Below are 24,931 nucleotides of genomic sequence, written 5' to 3' on the forward strand. Positions count from 1 at the left end.
ACAAAATGAGTCTGTTACTTTTTAACACAGCCTCACGAAAGCTCTTAAGGCAAGAAGGCAACCTGCTTCTTTGCCAAAATATCACAGGAATGGTCTCTAGCTCTGATTCAGCACTCAACCATTCTTCTTGGCAAAGGTTCCAATTACTCCCATATTCTTCAGCTCAGTTAGATTCTTCTCCAAAGCAATCACTCTCTGGTACCAATTTTCATATTTGTTACTTTTTTCCATTGCTGTAATAAAACACCATGAACAATGGAACTTTCTAGAAGAAAGAATTTATTTTGATCTATGGTTCCACAGGGGTAAGATTCCATCCCAGTGGGGACGCATGGCAACAAGAGACAAGAAAGGCAACCAGAACAGGAAGCCGAGAGCTCACATCTTCCGCAATAAGCATGACACAGAGAACAAACTGGAAGGTCGGGCTATATAATGTCAAAGCCCACCCAACCCCTCAGTGACATATTTCTTCCAACAAGGCTGTACCACCTAAAACTTCCCAAATAACACCACCAACTGGGAACCAAATATTGAAATATCAGAATTTATGGGAGACTTTTCTCATTCAAACTACCACACAGTGCATATAGAACAATATACCAAATACCATGATGGCTCATTGAGAAAATGGATAAAGTCTTTGTCCAAGAATTAACTAGTGGTTTTCATGCCTGCACAGCAGCATCATCTGAAGGACTTGTTTAAAAAAAAAAACAAATAAACAGTTAGGTGTGTCAGCACACAATAAGAGAAGGATTGTGAGTTTAAAGTTCCAGGACAACCTGGTCTACGTCTACGCAACAAGACCCAGTCTCAAACAAACAAACAAACAAACAAACAAGCAAAGAACAACTGATCAAACAAAGAGTGGCCTTTGGCCTTTGAACAGGATATGCAGACCCTGCATAAACAATATCCATTTAGGATTTAAGAAAGAAAAATAAAGCAAAACTGGAAAAACAAAGACATAATAAAGCAAAAGTCATGTAAGGTGTAACCTCTATAGTCACTGGAAGACTGGCAAACTAAAAAACATAATATAGAGCTGGTATACATTAACTTGAATGGCTGAAATCCTTAAAGACTAACAATGGAAAAAGTTGAGAAGGATGAGGAGCAGGATGGGTCTCACATTGCAGGTATGAATGTAAATTATGCAGCTACTTTAGAAACCAGTCTGGCTTTAGGTTATGTTGCTAGAGTTGAAGACATATTGTGGTAGAGACAGAGACGTACCACCTAGATTCTCCTTCAGGAAATGCATTCTGTTTGGATTTGGAAAGCAAAGTAAAGAGACAGTCTTAAACTAATAGCTTCCTGAGTCTGCCCCAGCTGCACAGAGATGCTTGGGCAAAGGTCTTGCATATCTAAGGTGAATAAGTAAGGCAGGGAGGAAAAGGACGATTTTTATCCACACAGAAAACACACCAATGGGCTTTACTTGTTTCAATGATTGACTCAAGTTTCATTCTTATATTGCATTTCACCTTGCCTTCCCAAACCTTCTTCTTGTGCCTTTCTTTCATGGGCATTGGTCTCTAACAAAAATCTTGCACACAATACACTATCTATGCATCTTTGCTTCTTATCATCATTCATTAAATCTACTAGGATAATATACCCTACAGAAAATTATCATTCCAATTGTGCACCACAATAAAATTAACACCTTGAAAAAGACAGTTACAAGACATCATTTAATGTCTTTCATCGGGGGAATGAATTGTGATATACTCACTACACAATACAATATCCTGCACATCAATGAAAATGTACAACATCTATGTGCATCTACCTTCATGACATAATATTAAATGAAATAAACAAAATATAAAGTATATACTGTGTAATTCTGAACAGGTCAATATATTTATTCATGTGAATAATATATCACATATTCATATGTTACAATGTAAAAATAAAAACAAGGAAATGATTATCACAAAAGTCAAGATAGTGATTTATGTACACAAGTGATACTAAAATTTTTGTTGTGCTGAGATCAAATCTGCAGCCCTGAATATGCCAAGGAAGCCTGGTATCTCTAAGCTACAGAGGCCAATCTTCAGATTTTTTTAATAGCCCATATGGCACAAGTCCTGACAAATGAAAATAAATAAGAATTTCTATACTTCAGAGAATTCTGGCTCAGCAACTAGCCCAGATTTAATCTTGGGTTGGGGAAGGAATGATAAGGGAGAGATGCATGCTCTAGAAGTACTGTTTCAAGTACTGTGTTCAATTTCCTGTTTCTACCAGATAGAATTTACATGGACATTTGCTTTACAATTGTTGTTCAGTGTGGTTATTGGTTTTATGCACATTAAAGGGAAGAAAAAGCAGACACACCGTGGAAAATATAAACAGATATCCTATAAGCATTTGCTTTAACAAGTGTGACTATAAAGTGCTGAGAAAATGGTGAGATAAGAATGAACAGTGGCCATCCTGTGCTCCTTAGTTCTGCAACAAAATGATACAAAATAGACCTTGAAGAGTTCCAAGAAGTTCTATAAAAGGTACAAAGAGACACTGTTGCTAAGAAGAGGGAGCATTCCTTTCCAGATGAGCAGTAATGGGAGAAGAGCTTCAAAGAGGAAGGCCCTAAGGTGAATATTGAAGAATTGGGGGTTCCATCAGGTAAAATAACAGAGAACACTGAGGATAGATAGAGTTAAATTAATACTGACATTGAAGTAAGGAGCATGTACCCAAGAAACAAGACAGCATTTTGCAATTTGTTTTGATGTTTAACACCCTTAGGAAAATTCTAAGTCATTCATCTTTTTCTGTGAGGAATGTTTAACAGAGCCTTAGGAAAATACTGTATGCTTTACAGATGCCAATGGAAACCCTATTGCTACTGTGTGGGGTATTTAGCACTGAGTATACCTCCATAAGCAAGAGAGACTAAATTCTGGACTTTATACTGCCTATATCTGGACACAATTTCTTTCCAGAGGCACCATTTTTCCTGAGAGCAATGATTAGGTTAGCCACATAAAACTCAGTCAATTCATTATTTGGAGGCTCTTTCAGACATTTCCTACTTAGACTCAATCAAATTTAGGATTTATCTTCTCCCTTCTTCCGTACAGTCATCTTGATTTTGAACGCCATAGTTTACAAAAATATGACCGAAATAGCAGTTGTGGGGGAAGGGATGAGCCTATTCCTTGAGTTCTGGCCGTAGTTTTCACAGGTCTTCACAGAGGGCTACAGTTATCCACACATGCTGCCGTCCATTAAGGGCGCTATCTTTCTGTTAGACCTCTAAGGGCAAGGCCTCTACTGTTCCCCAACACAGTTACATCTCATCATTGCCACAAGACCTCTCTCTGCTCCTAATTTCTCTTCTCTTCCTACTCATGTTCCTATCACTTCTTTGGCCTTTGTTTGTTGGAGCTAGAGAGACAGAAGTGAGGGGTGTAATATGTGTTTATCAGCAGGAACTCTTCCCAAATCTGTTTTAAACCCTGGACTGAGCCTTAAAACAAAAATCAAGAATATGTTCTCTTTTCCCTCTATGACACCTACATTGGACACGAGGCCAGTCTCAAGCCACACCGCCATACATCAGCAATGGTCATGGGGGAGAGGGTAGGTGCACTCAGGCAATCTTCATACATCATCTTACTGCATCCACCGCAGTGTTGATTAAATACTACTTGACCTTGCAGCATTCACAAACAAAAACAGCTCTCAAAATTGGATGTTTCCCGATAACAAAACCGAAGGGAGGACTGGACTGGGAAAAGAAGAGAATCAGGTAGTGAGGACAAAAGGGAGGGGAGTGAGGGAGAAGAATGAATAAGAATAACGTATAATAATGACACATATGTTTGAAAATTTGATGATGAGACCCACCAATTTGTATACTAACATTAAAAACTAATGGTAAATCGTCTCATGTTTATAACTCACAACTAATGCCCCTCAGTGGTGACCTTGGTTGGTATATGACCTAGTTTTGTGAGTACTTACCGAATCACTAGGTTAAATTCATGGCTCAAGTATCTAATGCACCATTATTAAAGGATAAAAAAAATATAAAATATAATAAGAATAATAAAAGATGAATAAAAGTCTGTCTCCTGTAAAAAATAATTCTGCCTGTAATTATTTAATTCCATTCTTTAAAAAATACCAACTTGCTCACTTTGATAATTTTTATTTTGTTTATGCAAGAAATTAGAGCTCTTTACTTAACTTTGGGAAAGTGGATGATTTTATTACCAATAAATGAGGTACCAATTTGGAATTTAGCCATAGCTCAGTTTTTTTCCTTAGGCTTACCAAAGTACTCCAGAAAATTTTATATGTAATCTAAGAATTTTGATCAGCTTATAGGTTTGATGAGTACCATCTTGACCAATTCTAGAAGCTTTTATGATTTTACACTATCTCAACATCACCACCTCTTATATTTGGAAAGATATTGGGTATTTTATAACCAGTTTTGTTATTTAACCTTCCATAAAGGTGAAAACCAAGATGGCAAGCTAGCAGTGTTCAAGTGGATGAACAATTAAAGCTGGTACCATGATCCCACCTATCTTATTAAGTCAAACTACTGCACAAGTTCAATTCCAAAGACATGATAAGTCTTAAGCAATAACCATGAAAAGACATATTCAGGGTACAACACTGACCTGGCCTGTGCAAATCCCAAGGTTCTTCCTTATACAATTGAAGAAAAAAATACACTCAAAGCCAGGTGTGGTGATGCACATCTGTAATCCCAGCAGGCATTGTTGTTGTAAGGTTGAGGCAGGAGGGTTGTTATGGTTTTGAGACCACCCTGCCCTATGTAGTAAGTTCCAAAACAGCCTGACTTGTAGAATGAGTGATCCTGCCACATAAAGGGATATCTTTCAGCCTAGATACACAGGGGTAATTCTAGGCCCTCCCCCAAATGATATGACAGATTTTGAAGATCCCCATGGAAGGCCTCCCTCCGGGAGCAGAAAGAAGATGGGAGAGGGGGTTGGTACAGGAGAAGAGAGGGAGAAGGAACTGGGATTAACATGTAAAACAACCTTGAATCTAATTTAAATTTATTTTAAAAAGGGGGAAAAAAGAATGAGTGATCTTGTCTCAAAAACAAAACAAAACAAAAGTCAGGGCTCAGGAAATGGCTTAGAGTGCAAAGGCTTGACAACCTAAACTCAATCCCTGGGACTCATATGCTGGGAGGAAAGAACTGACTCCTTCAAATTGTCCTGTTTGCCACACATCACACACACACACACACACATACACACGCACGCGCGCGAAATTTAAAAAATTAAGAGAAAATGTTTAACCAACCAACCAATAGAAATGCATCACAAACAGATTCTTGGATCCTAGAAAAACAGGCTGATTCCATATTGTTTCAGTTGGATCTCTCTAGCTTCTGAGAGGGGATAATGCATAGATTCGGGATTCAGTATTTGGGAAAGTAAGCCCAAAGACAAGACATGGTCCAAAGACAAGAATGATATATGCAGAAAATGGAGAACTCAGCCAAGAAAGGAAGAAATATCAAATGGGAGGTGAGGCTTAGTAGGAAAGGAGAGTCTGGAGGGCATTATATGCCAAAGGAGACTAGTTGTTTCTACTTGCTGGGCTTCTCGCCATTTCTCTACAGTATACATGACCCCAGGTAATAAAACCTTTTTCGGTGCAAATTCTACCCAGAAGGAAAATATATGTAAACAAAATAGAAATGCCTAGCTAGAAATACATCACAGAAATGTAAAACAGAAATATGTAAATAAGAATGAGCTCTCCATGCATTGCTGTATGGAAAGCAATACCGTACTTGGCCCTCTGCGTGTGAAAATCAAGGCTTTTCAACTAGCGGTAATTTAAAAATCAATGAATCATTTATGCCTCAGTTCTGCCTGCCTTCCAGCCTCTGGCTGCTGACTCACCTACATGTAATCCTTCCTCCTGGCCTCATCTGTGCCAAGCAGGCCTGTTTTTACCTTCACAGACCCTAAACACTCTCACTTGTGGAAGCACCAGCCAGCCTCAAATTAAACATATTAAAATGCATCCCCTATTACATTAAACATTTATATTTTACTATAAATTTTTGAAAGGGCTTTTGCAATTTTGCTTTTGAAATTGTCTGAGCATAATTAATTTAATTTATGATGGTTGTGATTTCTCTGTAATAATTAAGCAGACTTGAGAAGTAGGGAGACTCGACCTAAAAACAAGCCTCAGATATCATGAGCTTCGGGCTAGGAGCATACCAAGCAGAAATTGAACATTCTGTGGTCCTGAACAGAGCAAGAACAAAATATAATGAGTTTTGGGAAAAAATAAAATTGATATACTTGACAGAACATACTTGATTATAAATTACTTTGTTTTTGTTTACTGGCTTTATTTAGTATTTTATGGCCTTAAGATGTCATTTTCTTTTTCAGTACTAGAGACAGAATCCTGGGTGTCTCACATGCTAGCCAAGAGCTCTGCCCAAGATCTCAAGTTTTCATTTTGTCTCTGAAAATCCTGTAAGTTCTAGTTGACACTGTGTGATAGATAGGTCAAAGATACACACTGAGAAGTCGGTCATACTGGGATGCTGCTGAGATTTGTGTTTCCTTAAAGCTAAAAATGCATTTGCTTCAACTTTGTTCCACAACCATTTAACTCTTTATGGGACCCCCACACACACCTTTCTAGGCAAGCACTACACCACTAAGCTATATCCCCAGCCTTTGAATGTCTTTTCTATGTAGCCATCATTACCTTTAGGGAAGACTTAGCTTTTAGAGTCCTTACATCCATATACTTCGATATCTATGCAATCCCTTAATTTTTCTTATCCAACAAAGAGTTACCTCAAAACCCACTATGTGGCTCAGAGGATACTATAAACTGGGATGGAAGAGACTCTTGCCTTTGCTCCAAAGTTGATTCCTCCAACTCCAGCTTGGATTGTTGTCCTTCCCAATTACCAGGGGAAATTGCATGGGATCTTCCAGCCTACTTAATCGAATATGTGCTGGCTCCTTTCCCTGGCTTTAAAGTGCCTTTGGGCTCTGTCACAAACCTGCTTTACACTTCTAGCTAAGTTAATTAATTTTCTCCTTTCTATTTTCAAAGCTTTCAATATGTGTTATCTTGTCTCCACTTTCTCAAGACAGAGCTCCTTCCTTGCATTCTCTGTATTTTGCTTCTATCCTCACCTCTAATTGAAAGCACACATTTGGTGTTCACTAGTGGACTCCTTGCAGCCATCAAAGCAAGTCTCTTGTCCTTCATTTTTCTTGGCCTAATTTTACCACCTGACATTGCTCACCCTCTCCTACAGATCATTCCCTTTTTATTTTCATTGACTGCAGATGATTCCCAATGTGGGAAAACATGTGAACAATAGAACAAATATACATACCCACTACCCAGTTCCAACCAATCTTACAACAGCAACTTCCATCTTGTGTTTTTAAGAAATAAATATTAAAAGCTGAGTATGAGGACATGCTCCTGTGATCCCAGTACTTGAGAGAAGGCAAGAAGATCATTACAAGTTCAAGGACAGCCTGGTTTACATAGTATATTCCAAAGCAGCCAGCACTACATAGACCCTGTCTTAAAAAAAAAAAAAGAAAGAAAGAAAGAAAGAAAGAAAGAAAGAAAGAAAGAAAAGGGGTAAAAAAGAAAAAAGACAATGATATTGTTCACACTTGCCCCATGATCCTCCCCAGGCCTCTTCCTCTCTTATAATTTTATGACCATGCATTTTGTGCCTTATATATTATACTTTTGCTATCTACTGCATCTATGTAGCCAAGTGCTGAAATTTTAAGACTTTGCATAGATATTATATGATACATTATTTTTTGCTTAACTCCAGAGCTCTGATATTTAATTCTGTTACTATTTAAAGCTCAAATTCATTCATTTTAATTTCAAAATAGTACTGTTTACCTTCATGAAAACCATAATTTAGCCATTCACCTTCTAACAGGCATTTCCTTTGCTTCCATCTGTTACAAAGAATGCAAAATCAATTATTCACTTATTTTTTGCTCAGAAAGTATAGTTTTGCCAGCATCTCTGCCTAGAAATGAATGTCTGGGTTTGAGAGTATGTCATAGTTAGGGTTTCTTCTATTGCTATAAAGAAACATCATGATCACAGCAACTCTTTTTTTTTCTAATTTTCATATCAAAATGGAAAACTGGAAATGAACTTTAATAAAGAGACAGAGATTTGGGTTTAGGAAATTATAGACACATAAATAGAAAGAAAGTGTTTGCTAGAGGATTTGGAATTTAAGAAATTAAGAATGTTCCAGTCCTCCCTATGTGGAAGACAGTTATGAAGCTTGAACTATCTGAGGGTCCCTGGCAATAGGACCAGGATCTGTCCCTGGTATGTGAGTCAGTTGTTGGAACCCATTCCCAATAGTGGGATGCCATGCTCAACTTTAAAGCATGGGAGAGGGCCTTGGTCCTGCCTCAATCTATTGTGCCAGACAATGTTGACTCCATGAACCACAGCAACTCTTATAAGGAAAATATTTAATTGAGGGGGCTGGCTTAGTTTTAGAGGTTTAGTCCATTATCATCATGGTAGGGAGCATGGCAGATGTGGCACTAGAGAAACAGCTGAGATTCCTACATCTTGCAGGCAACAGGAAGTCAAGTGAGACACTAGGCGGTATCCTGAGCATAGGAAACCTCAATGCCTGCCTCCACAGTGACACACTTCCTCCAACAAAGCCACACCCACTCCAACAAAGCCACACCTCCTAGTAGTGCCACTCCCTATGAGACTATGGAGGCCAATTACATTCAAACCACCACAGGGTGAGTTCTCATTTTTAGCAGACATTGTCAATTGTTCTTTACAAACCTCGAATTCTATCCAAGTTCTCAATGTTCTAAATCCTCAAAAAACACTTGGTGCTGCATCTGAGGGAATGCAATGAAGAAACTGCCAAGATGACAGCTCCAGGAAGAGGAAGGTTTTTATTGTGAGCAAAACAGGGAAAACATACAGAGGCATCTGTAAGAGTCCACAGTAGAGGAAAAGGAAGCAGACTGGACATGGTCAGGGTCTAGGGAAGCAGGAGCGAGTGGTGGAAATAGCAAGAGACAGGCACAGTGAGCGAGTGGAGAATAGAGTAACAAGAGAGACTTAGAGTGGACAAAACATATAGATTATCAGGTAGCTAGAGGGAGAGATTCATTTGGGGGATGGAAAAATTCCTGAGGAATGCTGGCTTTGATCTACAGAAATCCTTCTATAGTCCAGCTTGAGATCACTTCTAGACCTAAGACCTAACAGATGCTACCCAACTTTTAAGTGTTTTGCAAAATAAATGATTGTTAAGAAATATTTCATGGTTTTAGGTTCCCTGAATAGTAATAAAGTTATGTATCCTTTTATGTTTTAGCAATCACTAAAGTATACTGGACAATTAATTATTCATATATTTAGTTTTTTTTCTGCTAGATTGTGTGTGTGTGTGTGTGTGTGTTGTTAGTTATTAAACCTAGAGCCTGCCACAAGGTCAACAGTTCTATCTCCTTGTTTTCCTTGGAATAAGCTCCCATTATATAACTTCAACTAGTCTTGAACTTGCTACGCTACCCAGGGTACCCTCAAACTCACATCCCACTTGCTTCAGCTGCTGGATACGGATTGTCAGGCATGTGTCATCATGCTTCACTCTATTGTCTTAAAGTATATGCATTGTGGAAAATAGTGCAACTAAAGCTATCCTTCTCATTCTATTTTAAGATAATAACTTTAGTGGTGAGGGTTGCAGTGACTTGTGCCTACTAAATATATATGCAATCACTGACCCATAGCCGTCACCCCTACTCTTCCACATTATTCTGAAAGTTGCAAAGTTGTGCTTTTCACTGTTGGATTTTTAATCTACCTGTCCTAGTCCCCCACCCCCACCCCCTGCCACTGATAAAACACTGACCAAAACCATCTTGAGAAGGAAAAGGGCTTATTTCATCTCACAGATTAGAGTCCATCAACAGAAGCCAAAGCAGAAGCTGATGCAGGAATCATAGAGGGATACTGCCTACTGGCTCACTTTCCTTGGCTTGCTTAACTATCTTTCCTATACAGCTCAGTAATCAGGAAACCACCTTCACAGGCCAATCTGATGAAGGCAATTCCCCAGTTGGGATTTTTTCCTGTTAGGTATAGCTATGCTTGTGTTGAGCTTACAAGACCTATGACATTCCACCTTTTTATCAAATTTGACATACAAACACAGTTTTAAACCACCCCCTTTTTATTTCTTTTCTGGGATCTCATGTTAGTCTCAATACGACTTTCAAATGTTTCAGTCTTAGCCAAGCAGTGGTGGAGCACACCTTTAATCCCATTGCTTAGGAGGCAGAGGCAGGTGGATTTCTGAGTCTGAGGCCAGCCTGGTCTACAGAGATGATTCCAGGAAAACCTGTCTCAAAGAACAAACAAAATATTCAATTCAATCTTTTAAAAATACCAATTATTTGTAAAGCCTACATTCTCTTTAAAGATCTGAAGTCTCTTAACTATAGGTTCCTATAAAATCCAAAATAAGTTACATACCTTCTTGTTCCAGAGGGAAGAACCTGGACGCAGTTAAGATCAGGCCAAAGGAAAGTCAAAATGTAACAGAGTAAAAAGCTTAATGGCAGCTATCTGAGACTCATTTGTGAACTTCTGGGCTCTAAAGTGCTTGGTTAACCTCACCTCCCCAGCTCTGCTATCCAGAGTATACACAGCTTGTCTGGTGGTCTCGGGGTGTCTATTTATTTTAATACCTCCCAAAAGTGATTTTTCCATGCATGGTGAGATGTAAGGATCTAGTTTTATAATTTTCCATGTGGAAAAAATCAATATTCCCAGTGGTATTTAGCGAAGAATCTATTCTTCACTGATATGAAATGGCATATATAGTGAGTATCGATCTTCTATGCGCGTATGGGTCAATTTGAGGGTCACATTCATACTATGGTCTGTGTTCGTAGTATAGTCTTAACTAGCATAGCTTTAAAGGAAATCTTGATATCTAGTCAAATATAGATTCTGGAGCAAATGACTAACACAACTGAAGTGGTAGTACTTTGGTGACTATTAACAGACTGGAAAAGTTAAATTAACAGGATTTCTTTGTGGGGGTGGATTCAGTAACCCAGGTTGGGTATCACAAAAGCTTACATGGCAGTGTGAAAGAGAGAGCAAGGATTTGAAAAGGTCCTTTCAAAGAAGAGGTAAATAAGGGTTATTTTGCTAAAGAAGATCAGGAGAGAGGAAGAAGGCATGTAGCTTTAAGTTTTCAGGGTTGATGTCTGTGTGAAATGATGTTATAGACAGTGAGTAGTACTTTCACAATGGGCTATATTAAGAGATCTAGACTAGGCATGTGTGCTTGAACTTCACATAGTTGGAGTCACCTGGGTAATCTCCCAATTTAGGGGACGAAAAAAAAAAAAAAAAAAACATGGAAAGAGAAAACACCTTACTGGGTGACCAACAGAGGGTTTCATAACTTAAGGAATTTTTTTTTTTTTTCTTTCTGGCAGCATGCTGTGGGTCCTATCGACCCAGCTCATGGGCTGTGCCTGTTTCTTTTCTCTGACAGTCTTCAAAGTTCTCCCTCAGAACTCTTTCTTTCTGGTGTGTTGCAGACAGTATTTCGAAGCCCGCCTTCCCCTAGACCGGAGGGATATGGAGTCCTGAAGTCGTTCGGGTGTCTGGCTGCATGGCTGCAGTTCCCCAGGTTGGTCGCAGGGGGCGAAATCTGCGGCGGCCTGGCAGGCGGGCGGGGGCGGGAGGCGCCGCTCTCTCTCGGGTCAGACTCTCTCCTCCCAGCTCCCCAGTTCCCCGGCTGGCTCCCGGGCTCCCGGGCTCCCAGGCTCCCAGCGCCCGGTGGCGCCGGAGCCCTTTCTGTCCGCCTAGACCAGGCGGGTGGGCGGCAGGCCGCAGGAAGCGGTGTCGTGGAATCCGCTGGCAGTCCGCAGCCCTGCAGAGCCTGGAGGCCGCCCTGATGGAGCCGCAGCTCCCGGTCGGAGCTCAGCCTCTGGCAGTATCCGTCTGAGAGAAGGGGGAAGGGGAAGGGAGGCCACATGGGCGGGGGGCGCGGGCCGGGATGCTGCAGGACTGGGGGCGAGCGGAGCAGGGGGAGGGGGCCGGCTCGGGAGGGGACACAGGGGGAACCGAGAAGGACGGCCGGTGTGCGCCTCCCCCCCCCGTGTCACCCCTCCTTGGCTGAGTTTGCAAGAAAAAAAAATAAGAGAGAGAGAGAGACCCTTGACCAGTGCCTGCATATGGTGGAGGGTTTGGAGATGAAGGGTCCCCTCCGGGAGCCTTGCGCCCTGACCCTAGCCCAGAGGAACGGGCAATATGAGTAAGTAACCACCTGACTCCCACGGAGGAGAGAGCCTTCTTCCATAAACCTCCCTGAGTCTGACACCGCAAGGAGCCACCCACCTTGGCCAACCAAGTGGGCAACAGGTTCACAGCCAGGTGTGAAGAGTTAGCACTTCCTGAGCAGAGGCCTCCCATCACCAACTTCCAAGCTGCTAGATAACTCCAGGCCCTGTGGCTCAGTGGATGGGTGCAATGGACAAGGAAGCAGGAAGCCTGGGTTCTTAGTTCCTGCACATGTGTTGTGTAACCAAGTTAATAAGGCTTCCTGAGCCTTGGTGTCTTTCCTCTTAAGTTGAATAAAAGCATAAACTGTCTTATGCCTTTTGGAGGTACAACTGGGGGGATCATAAATGCAAAAGTGGCGTACAAAGTAGAAGTGCTATGGCAATGCTATGTTGTTACTGTTCCCGACTTATCGTTTTCCCATTCGACTGGCTCTTCCAGTCCCTGGATTCTCTTCTTCCATTTGCTTGAAGGCATATTCATTAATTCACTAATGCGTTGGTGTAGGGCAGTAACTGTCTCACTAGACTACACTGTTGGAAAGAAAAGCTAATGAAATGTATAGAAATAAAGCGACGTTTGACATTTTATCAATGCAAGTCACCTCCTTAGATGATAGCTCAGTAAATACTTTTTGACTGATTAAGCAAAAGATTATTTTGATAAGCTATCACACAACTACTAACCTTGCCCCCCTGCCACTATTGCTTCATCTTAAGTTTCCATGGTTACCATTACACATTGCAATGCCCTATCGCTATGTCTGTATAAGCGACTTCCTTGGTTCACTGGTTTCTGGGAATCAGTTTCCCTCCCTGTTTAACAATTGTTGATCACTTAAATCCTACTATCTCTTAGTATTGGATTCTGCATGAAAAACTGTTTCGGGCCCCACTTTTAAATCCTTCATCTCATTCACATAGAAGAAAAGTACCACTAGCCTGGCCTGAACTTAGCGGGGGCTATGGGTGTCACTGTAACTAACTGTCAATAAATCTGTGATGTAGCTCTTTCCTAGACCCTGCTTGGTCGGTTGTGTTGATGTGAGACGTTCAGGTTATTTTCCCTAGACTTTATAAAATCCAGGAAGACTAGTTTAATAAGACTACATTTAACGGAACAGTGAATTGAATGGTACAATTCCACTACCATGTTGAGAGGTAGAAACGGTGTGTAGAAGTGTAATCAGCACAAACCAGTAGATTCTATGTATCTTGGTTTCCTCTTCTCTAAAAAAGCCAAAGTTATAAGAGTCGAGTGAACTAACTACATTGTTGAAATAACCACAACTCAGGAATTGCCCCCCATAGTGGGTTTAGAACTCTAATAAAGGAGCAATCAGGTGATCTTGGGATAAGTAATTTGTTCTGTCTAATCTCTTGTCCTAGAACAACTTCTAAACTTGGCAAGGGGAGCACTCTTGACTATTTCCCCACAGAGAAATCAAATACTTATGGCCTGAATCTATATAAGTTATAAGGGTATAGCAACAACTAACGTGTGACAGCTTGATGGCAGCTCTAAGCACTTATCATGCCTCTTTACAGATGTAGAAATTGAGGTTAAGTTACTTACTCACCCTCAAGGTTGCAAAGCTGAGTTCTAAACCTATGCAGTATAATTCAGAATTCCATAGAGAAATTTCTTGTTTTCTAGACAGGGTTTCTCTGTGTAGCTCTGGCTGTCCTGGAACTCTTCTGTAGACCAGCCTGGCCTTGAACTCAGAGATCTACTTGCCTCTGCCTCCAGAGTGCCGGGATTAAAGATATGGCAGTGAAATTTCTTTTGAAAACATTCGCTGGAGACATCTAAAACTGTAATATCACCTATAATAAGCCTCAAAGGTTTTTTTCTCTCTCTCTCTCTCTCTCTCTTAATGGCTTCTGTTACCTAGGTGTCCAGAAGTTTTTACTTTGGGTTTTTGTTGTTGTTGTTTTGGTCTTAGAACTTGAAACCTATCTCTATATTTAACTCTGTGGTTCTAAATATAGAAGAGCTTTGCTTGAGAGCCAAAAAATGAAAAGTAAAAGTATGGAGTTTTGGGGGGAAACAATCAATTGTTAAAAATATTTATTTCTTTGGGGAGTTTCATTTAGAAATTTACCTCTGCTTGTAGTGTAATTAAAACTGTTCACTTATTCAACCAGTAGTCATTGAGTAACTATTAGACTGTAGACAGAACTGGATAGGGTCTTTGCTCTCAAGGAACTCCAGTCAATGAGGAGAAATAAATGTGACTGCTGTTTAAGTGTTCAATTGGAGGGCCAGAGTACAGGGAGAACTCTACTGGTTCTGCTTGGAAGGATTTGGAAAAGGCTTCACACAGGAGGTTGTATTTGAACTGTGGATCAGGAAGAAAAGAGGTATTCTTGAAGAAAAAAAAAACCCAGTAGAGTGTTTGATGTCGAGGAACCAGTTGATGTTTAGAATGGCTGTGTACCAATTAAGTTATACTTTGATTCTGCCGCCTAAAAAGAAGTAATAAAAAATGAGCCCAACATGATAGTATACATCTGTAATCCCTGAGCCTTGGAGTCTGGGCAGGAAGATGAGCTTGAGATGAGCTGGAGAAGAGCCTACGCTATATACTGAGTTATAGGCCAGTCTGAACTACAATAGTGAAACCCTGTCTCAGTGATGTAGGGAGTGAGTGTACATGACTTTAGAAGGCTTGCACTTCATACTTGGGAGTCAGATTCATTCATGCTTGCATAAAAATACCATATGGAGTCTTCCCTTTGATCAGAAGATGAATTTTACCTCTCGCACTAATGTCATGTGTATGTTTCAATTTTAGGAAGAGGGGTTACTGGGTATAGCCTCTACAGTTTCTATAGTTTCCAGCTATTCTCTCTCCCCTGCCATACTTTGAATTACTGTTTTATAATACTCATCTCCTCCTGTAATTGAGTGGCATTTTCACATTCTGCCTTCACATAATATATTCACAAGGACAGTTTAAAAAAAAATACCAGGACGTACACAAAGGGTGTGAAGGCAACCCACTTAGAGTTTTGGCTAACTTTTTGGTTTCTGGTTTTACTTTGGTCCAGAAATGACTCTGCTTATTCCTCTAGCAACCTATACGCATGAGTGAAAGAGACAGAATCCTTCTCTGGTCAAAGACATGAAACTAATTGTGAAAATCTAATAAACAAGTTGTGTGATCCATTGATTCAATGCACATGAGTGTCTGTGATATGCCAGGCTCTGTACTAAGCACTAAAAATACTAAGACAAAAAGATAGCCATAGAGCCTGTCATTGATGAGTTCTTTTAAAGTTATTGGTTCTTTACTCTGATGTTTATACCAAGAAAGTGTGTAACTTGCAATGCATGCTCTTAAGATTGTTTTAAGACAAGAACTATTTATGCATGAAAGCCAGTTTGGATGGTCAGATACTGATCACCACTATTATCCTTTTAGCATTTGAGCAACATCTACCAATTGGGATATTCAGATGAAGTGAACTAAATGCAGCAAGTCTAATAAACACAGATTATATTTGTGTAGACAGACAGCAAGGTGTTTTGTTGCAAAAGATTTAGCGTTTTCAGTAGCTACTCATTGATGCATTCTTCTGTGTTCCAGGTTAATAATCCAGTTGCATGGGAAGGAACAGCATGTTCAAGATATCATTCCTATAAATAGCCACTTCAGATGTGTTCAAGGTACTTGCTTTAATGACTTAGCTAGTTTAAAAGGCCTCACTTTGGTCATTAATGCAGTGTATAATGTCATACATATTCAAATTTGTCACTGCATGTGAAATGAAATATATTACTCTTCACAGAAAAAGTTAACATTTCTAACCTGCCATTGAAAAGGTGTTATGTTTAAAATGCTAAAGAATTATATTTTAAAATACATGTATATATATTACCTGCTTCCCTGAGTAGGGTTGGAGGTATGTGTAAATAATCTTTTATGCTGAATGGCACATGTGGATAAAATGACTACCTTGGACTTAACCAACATTCATTAGATTGTAATATCTCATACTCAGTTATGGTAGTTCTAGAGCCTTGACATTTGTGAAACCTAACTCTAGGGAGGACATATTTGGCTTTCTGCCCTCACACTTGAGGACTGAACATGGAAAAACCTCATTTCACCTGCTATAATGAAACTCAAAAACTGGGAGAGCTGTGTAGGAGGCATTGCTCCGGAAGCTTCACATTGTTCTAGAAAGGAAGCTGATTACTAGAGAACAAATGTATCACTTCTCCCAAAGGTACAGTGTTTGTTTCAAGTTGAAACATTCTGTATCCAGGGCAGAATCTTGAGAACTTGAGTCCCACCTTGCACAAGTGCTTTCTAATGGGACTTTATCTTTTTACAACAGTGACATGCATGCTGTAAAAGAGTTGGAAAGAGCAGCAGGGCACAGACAAGTCAGCTACATTCCATCCTTTAGAGGCACCTAGCATCTATTTTTCTCTGTGCACATCACATCATTTAAGCAGGACTCATCCTATGCAACATTTTTCCTCTTATCCACTTGCTACTGTATTGAGAGTGTTGTCCATGCATGCTATCAATGGCTATATGCTGTTCCATTTTATGAATAGCCCATAATCTAATTATTCGATCTGGCTGACATTTGGATTACTGGGATAAATAGTAATGGAGTGAACATCACTGTACATAAGTCTTCCCACATATTTATTATTTGCTCAGAATTTATCCCAGTAAGTGAATATAGTCAGTGCACATGACTTTTAAAACAGTATGCTGAAAAGAAAACTCAGTATGTATTAAGAATTCAGAATTACTGAGCTGGCCATAGTGACTCATGCCTATTTTCCCAGAAGAAGGCTGAAGCAGGAGGATTGCAAATTAGAAGCCAAGCAAGAATTCCAGGCTAGATATGGCCATGTAGGGAGACCCTGTCTCCAACAATAACAAAAAACAGAAGGAACAAGGAGAGGAGAAGAGAAGGGAAAGGAGGAAGAGAAAGAGAAGAGGGCAAATTGAAATACCTACAAGAGTAGTGTCTACAGTGTGTGGAAAAGCAAGTCAGCTATTGAGTCTGCCCTATGTGGGAGGCATTGGAGACAAGGTACCTGCATGTTATAATAGGTCACTGCACACACCTTACTTTGTAAGTAGCAGCCTAACACAAGAGAACCAAAAGTGTTGGTGTCCTAGCACAGTTTTAGCCTTTCCTACTACTTCTAGCATCACATTTCTATTATTGTTGAGTAAGGACTGGATGGCCTGTTGCTAGGTTGCAGTGGAGAATATGTATGCCATTGTTTCCCCATGACAAATTGAAATGTCACGCCCTTGGGTTTTCACTTCCTTTCTACCTCCTGACTTGTGTATCTGTTTGGAAAACTCATCACTCAGAGTTTTGTGTAACTAAAGGGTACCGTAGAGCAATGGTGACTATGGACTGTCTTCATTTCCCACTTATATCCCCCTGGAACAGACAGTAGTGAGATTCCATTCTGCAATTAGACATCTTAGTTCCTTACTAATTGCATTTTTTTTTTTTTTTTTTTGTGCACCTGAATAGTAGAAGCTGGTGTTGACTCTAGTGTCCTAAGGGAGTTAGAAAAGTGTGTGGCTTCCCATCTGATCAACCAAGATCCTGGTTGATTCCAGATCAGAACCACAGGTCAACTGTGCTCAAATCTAGGGAAGTCAGAGAGGAAAAGGTAGGTTGAGTTCAGATACTCAGAGAGAAAAAAAAAAAGGAAGTCCAGGAAAACCAAGGAGAGAAAGGAGAACTCTATAAACTTGCAAACAGCTGTGCTGTCTTTTTTTTTTTTTTTTTTTTTTTTTTTTTTTTACCCATTGATACATTTGTACATAGTAGGGAGTAAAGTGTAACAATTTGAAACATGTAATGATCAAATTGAAATAATGTTTCTTTGTTATTCTAAGATCTGTAATACTGTGTAATATACTGTAGTTACCCTGCTATGCTGTAGAACACTAGAATTTAGTCCTCCTAACTGTACTTGCTATCCATTATCCTCTCTCTCTCTCTCTCTGTCTCTCTTTCGCTCTCTCCCTCTCTCCCTCCATCCCCCCTTCCTCCCTCCCCCCTCCCCCCTCTCTCTCAATCTCTTTACCCACTGCTCAATCCTAGTCTCTAGTACTTGCTTCTCTGTTCTTCTGTGAGATCATTTTTTTTTCAGCTTCCACATGTAACTGAGAACATTCAATATGTGTCATTCTGTGACTGGTTTTGTTTCACTTAGCATAATATCCTCCAGTTTCATCCAATAGCCAAAAGAACTGGATTTCATTCTTTTTGTCCTTAAGTAGTATTCACTGTGTGTTGTACACTATATCTGATTTATTCATCTGTCTGTGGTCACTTCAGTAGATGGATCTTGTGAATAATGTTCCAATTAAGATGGCACTCTGTAAGTGTCTGAAGCTTCTTATTGGGTATGATACCTTTTGGGTCCACAGCCATTCACTAAAAGGGAAGAACTTTAAGTATATTCTACTCTTAGACAAGGAAAAAGCAGAGGTAATGAGATCATTGACAAAGTTTTGGAGACGATGTCTGAGTTGAGAGAATAATTCTGTAAAGAATAATCATCTCTGATTAGTCATTTCCCTGGCTTTCTGTAAGATCTAAAGAACACAGAGAGCTAAACTTCCCTTACTTGCATGAACTTGTTATCATGTTCCCTACTATTAAGTTACTGTCCCATGCTTGCTTTTCTTTGAGGAACTCCAGTTTGGTCCTTGATTAGTCCTTTTTTTTTTTTTAAGTTGAATTGTACATAGTCTTTATAACCTGGGGCTATTAAAATTCTTTTTTAAAATATGCCAAACAAAAATAATCAAAAGGTTCTTTAATGTGTTCTAAGACTCAGGAGGGGTCACTGGGTGATGCTGTTATTTAGTTATGAAATAGTGCTTTGGTGGTAATGAGTAGTTTTCTCCTCTGTGATTCTTTTGTGTTTTTTCATCTTAGAAGCAGAAGAAACTCTTTTGATTGACATTGCATCAAACAGTGAGTATCTTTCTGAATGGAGTTGATTTTCATTCTACAAATGCTGACTTTATTACTCTATATTTAAGAAAATTTCAGGGGTACATCTTGTATTTTGCCATCTCATTCTGCAGTCACCATTTTCTTAAGGCTACCCTGTACATTATCCTCATCTCTCAAAACCATTCCAACTGAGCCTGAGAAAGCACAGGTAGCTGCTAAGAATCTTTATGAAGCTGAAATGTGATCGACTCTTCTGCTGCTGAAGAGCGTTAAGTCACTTGAATCTGCAAGTATTGCCATTGCCAATGACATCGCTGCTGCGGGACTGATTAATTAATTAATTATAAAGAAGAGTTAGGAAAAGGCTTAAAGCACTTAAGGTTTACGAGGTCACTTTTTTTTCTTTTTATTAGTGTCTTTCTGTGTCTCTGTATGCAGATGAGCATGTGTTTGTGTGTGTACCTGTGTGTGCATTTGTTTGTGTTGAGGCCTTGAGCCAACAACAGTAGGTAGCATTTTTAGGTGTTATCCACTTTTATTTTTGAGACAGAGATTCACCAGCTTGGAGTTCACCAATTAAGCCAGGCTGGCTGGCCAGTAAACATCTGAGGAATCTACTTGCTTCTGATTCCTCAGCACAGATTACAAGTGTGTTCCACCATTTCGAGCTTTTTTACATAGGTTCTGAAGATCAAACTCAGGTCCTCATGCTTAAATGCCAAACACTAAGCTATCTACCCAGCCATATTAGATTTGTGTGTGTGTGTGTGTGTGTGTATTTTTTTAATATAATTATGTTCTTTTCCTTCTTTCCTATCCTCCCCTAGCTCCTCTAAAGTTCACTCCTTCCAGTTTCTTCCATGTCCCTGCTACTATCAAACTGATAACCTCTTTTTTATTATTATTGTTATATATGTATGCATAAATATACAAATACAACCTGCTCAATATGTTTCTGTTGTGTGTGTGTACATGGTTTTAGAGCTGCCACTTTCTATTGGATAACAATTAGGGACTCATGCCTGGGAGAGGCTAATTCTCCCTCTCTCCACAGTCATTAGTTGCCTTTTCTTTTGTTGTTGTTGCTAGCATATGAAGTAATAGATTTCATCATGGTATTTTCAAACATACTTTGGCTATATTGATTTCCTCCCACACCAGCCTGCCTCCTTCCTGCCAACCCCTTTCTTCTCACTGTCCTCTTTCTGCCTACATGTCACATATATTCTTTTATATGTCCTCTCCCCACCCTCCCCTTAAGCTCTTTTCCTCTCTCATGGTCCCCTTTCCTGTACCCACACACGCAGATGCCCCATATACATATTAAAATTTAGGCTCTGCATATGAGGAAAAACATGTGGTATTCGTCTTTTTTGAGTCTGAGATACTTTGTTAACATTGTCAGTGCAATTTGTTACCCCTGTTTTCCTGCAAATGTCAAGATTCTGTTTTTCTTTGTGGCTGAATAAATGGTAATCTTTTGACTACTATTATATTGTAGACTTTTCTCCCACCTGCTTTTGATGTTTTTGTGCAAATTCACAATGTTTCCACCTATTCCTTATATTATGTGGAAAGGCATGGAGTCCATTAAATTACTTGTTCAAGCATTCTCTTTTCTTTTTTGAAATAATTTGTGTTCTACTTAAGCACTGTTCCCTTAAGGCCTCCATTCATCAGAGGGAACATGGTCTTCCTTTTGCTGTTGCTGTGCTTTCATTTTTTTATCAGTTTGATGCAAATCACTGACTTTCTGTGCAAGATGTTCTTTGTTTATCGTCTAATTGTGCTGTGCTCTGGAGAGGAGAAAATGGCACTTGATTGCTACCGTGGCTACTGTGTGGTTGCTATGGAAAGTGTATCTGACCATGCGAATCGAAATCCAGTGGTTTGCCTTATCTCATTTGAGTCCACGGATGAGTAGATCTTGCCATTTAGCTTGGGGCTATGGGTTGTACATAATTTTGTTTGGAGACAGTCTCTACCCTTGGTGCTATTAGGCGCTATTAATTTGTACTGAATGGTTTTCTACTTTGGGTTTATTATTCCTTTCTTTAATCATAAAATATGGAAGTCTTAAAGACTGGTCCTAACATGCTATGTAAACCTAGCTGCTAGCTTCTATTGCAGATATCCAAGAGAGAAAATAACTCAGAATCAGTGTTTTATTTTAGCAAGACAAGAGAAGACACAACAGTACCAGGTTGAAGCTGTAGCTCAGTTGAACAGCGTTTGCCTAGCATACAAAAAGCTCTAGTTCCATCCCTAGCACTACATAAACTGGGTGTGGTAGAGTACATCTATAACGTCAGTGCTTGAAGTACAGGAAGATCAGGAATTCATGTTTCTCCGTGGTTACATAGTGAGTTTCAAGCTAGCCTGGCCTACATGAAACCCTCCCTGTTTCCGAAACAGGGTTTTGTTTATGTTTTGCTGTTGCTGTTGTTGTTTAGGAATATAGGGTCAGGGAGAGGTCTCAGTGAGTAAAAGCACTTGCTGCATGAGACTGACAATCTGAGTTTAGCCCCTTAAATGTAGTAAACACCCTTTAATAATAGCCAAGACTGATTTTAGTGTAAATATATATTGTCTAGATGATACTAGTAAATGTCTTGAAAATGATTTTTCTGGTTATAAGGTTAACAGATCTTAATTATGTATAGTTTGTGTCATTAAAAAATTTGAAGTATCATATTAAGATTATTAGGTAGAATGGGAGAGATGACGCAGCAATTAAGACCAAATATTGCACTTGCAGAGGACCCAGGTTCAGTTCCCAGCATCTATTTCAGGTGGTTCACAACTGCCTATAACTCCAGCTCCAGGGGTTCAATGCCCTCTAGACTCCACAGACACCTGCACTCATATGTGTGTAACATACACACATAATTAAATTTGAATCTTTGAAAATTATCATATAATCTTGAAGTTATACTGTAGCTAACATTGATATGAATTTCTTACTGCTTTAGATTATATTTCCAAATAATTGGAATCCCTCTACATAGTTTTTGTGGGAGGGTTGTAATGCTGAGCTTTGACCCCAGGGGCCTGATGCTTGTTAAACAAATGCTCTACAACTGAGCTTTATTTACAGTTTTTATCATGGATTTTCACTTAATACTTTACCAGAACATTTCCTTTATGTCATTTTTTAAAAAAATCATTTTAAACACAATTTTGTTGTTCTTTGTTTGAGACAGAGGTCTATCTATACTAGGCTAGCCTCAAACCCCTTATGTAGTTCAAAGATAATATTGATCCTCTACCTCCCCAGTGCTGGGATTAATATCTTATTCCTCCATGCTTGGTTGTTTAAATATTATTTTTAATAAGCAGTATTTCACCACAACTATTTTGTCAGAGTTTTATTAAGTAGTTTCTTTATAAAATTAAATCATCTTGAGGGAGCATAATGCATCTCTTTATTTGGGTCCACTTTTATAGTTCTCAGTAAAACCTTGTAGTTTTTTTTTTTTTAATGTATATCAGACTTTTAGGTTAAGAATTTCATGGTGGATTTGATTTTCTGATATTGTGGGATTTTCTTTCTGTTATCTTCTGATTGCTTATTACTAGCATATAGAACAACTAATGAGGCATGGATGTTTTATCCGGCCACTTCACTTAATTTTTTTTTTTTTTTTTTGCTGTTTTTCCACTTTGGTAGATATATAACCTTAATTATTTTCAAATAACTATACTGCCTTATTTCTAATAGCTATAGTTATTGGCTGTCTCATGTCTTACTGTACCAGTGAGAATTTGGGGACCAATGTTAAATAATGGTGTTAATCTTTGTGTAGCTCTGAGTTTCAGTGAAGATGCCTCAGGTGTTATTTCCCAGTTAAAGAGAGTCTTGCCTGATGGTTTTTAAAAAATTAAGAAATTACATTTAAATCAGGCCTGGCATGTGCCAGTAGTCAAAATACTTGGAAGGTTTAAGCAAGATGATCATGAATTCAAGGCTAGAGCTATCTAGCAAGTTCAAGACCAGCCTGAGCAACATAGCAAGAATCTGTCTCATACAAAAGGAACAAAACCAACAGCAAAAATGCATTTAAGTTTTTGCTATTTTTTAACATTGTGAATATATACACTGAATTTTATTAAATTTTCTCCCTGTTGTTCATGGAAATGAATATATTTTCTCTTTTTCTTTCCTTTATATTTTATGACCTTTAGAGGAACCCTATTATGCTAATTTTAAATAATTACCCTACCTATTTTATTCATTATTCCACAAATATTTGTTGAGTGCCTTCTGTTTGTCAGACCTTGCTGTAAATCCCACAAAATCATCAGAGCACAGCAGAGATAAGAGGCCTGCTGTTGCTTTGGTTTTCCCTTCTGTGATTTTTGTTGCTAGAGACACAGAGATTATTATAATACATTAATTTACTCAATAAACATCTGAGTACATTTGGGATGCCATGCATTGTGCTAGGCTCTAAAAACAAGAGAAAACAACACACTCTTGGTAGTTCATGTATTTTAATGTAGGTAAGTGACTTTCAGCCGGTTTAGATGCTTACACATGTGTGGATTTGATAAATACTGACAAGAAAAAGTGCAGAGAATTTACAAGAAGGGCTACTAAGTGGGCAGGCTAGTCAGGAAAAACATTTACTAAGAAGAAACATTTAGATTGGAACTGGGGACTTAAGGGACAGATGACCACTAGGGAGATAAGAGGTATTCCAGATAAAGGGGCCAAGAGACTCCAAATTTAGAAGTACCCTGACACTATATGAGTAATAAAAGACTTGGGTACCTGGAATAGAGCTTGAGTACCAAGGCAAGAGGAGCTATAGCCAGATCCAGTAATCTTGTAAGCCACAGTGTTGAATCTGCATTTTTAGATTTTAAAATGAGAAGTTAGGGGTTTTATGCTGATATAGCATCATTTGCCTGGAAGCAGAAAGACCACTTAGGAGGCCGCTTTGGTTGTTTATGCTAGAGAGTATGGTAGTGATAGAAATGGAGGAGAAGTGAACAGATTTGATAGATGAATTTGGAGGTAAGATCAAGAATTGGCTTGAGTGTGGAGAGTGGGAGGAAGAGAAGCATCAAGGATGAATACAGGGTTTCTAACTTGAACTTGGGTGGTGATACCCATCAAGAATCCATCTTTTAAAATACATTTTCTCATTTGTTTTAGAATTTTATACATTTTGACATTTTTACCTACTACCGGGTATGGAGTCATCGTCTGCAGGGTAGTTGACTTACCCTTGAAGCTATCAGCTGTCCACAGATCTTCAGTTAGGAGTAAGGGCTTGTGAACCCCATCACACTTCATGCTAGAAGGCTGGTTTTGTGCAGGTCCTATGCACATAACCACAGCTTTTGTGAGCACAAGTACAGTATGGTCCTGTCATGCCTAGAAGACAGTTTTGTCTCAATCTTCCCCAGCCTCTGGCCCTTGCTGTCCTTCTACCCCCTCTTTCAGATGATCCCAGAGCCTTGTGAAGGGAGTATGATATAGAAGTCCCATTTGCGGCTGAGCATGCCACTAACACTTACTCTTTGCATTTTGACAAGTTGTGACCTTCTTTCTTAACCACTGT

General features: G+C 39.2%; 1 protein-coding gene across 2 annotated transcripts in view; it reads left to right on the forward strand.

Moving 5' to 3' along the window:
• The window catches only part of Ocrl (OCRL inositol polyphosphate-5-phosphatase), a 486,659-nt gene that overhangs the window by 421,436 nt on the left and 40,292 nt on the right, over positions 1-24,931 (forward strand). The window contains exons 1-3 of one of the 2 annotated variants that reach the window (XM_051178473.1): positions 12,248-12,370; positions 15,989-16,068; positions 19,341-19,379. In XM_051178473.1, coding sequence (XP_051034430.1) covers positions 12,291-12,370; positions 15,989-16,068; positions 19,341-19,379 — 199 coding nt within the window. In that variant the 5' untranslated portion in view covers positions 12,248-12,290. Of the gene's footprint in view, positions 1-12,247; positions 12,371-15,988; positions 16,069-19,340; positions 19,380-24,931 lie in introns of those variants that run through there. The other variant, XM_051178474.1, reaches the window with a different exon arrangement.

The sequence above is a fragment of the Phodopus roborovskii genome, unplaced genomic scaffold, assembly GCF_943737965.1.
Source record: "Phodopus roborovskii unplaced genomic scaffold, PHOROB, whole genome shotgun sequence".
Classification (NCBI taxonomy): domain Eukaryota; kingdom Metazoa; phylum Chordata; class Mammalia; order Rodentia; family Cricetidae; genus Phodopus; species Phodopus roborovskii.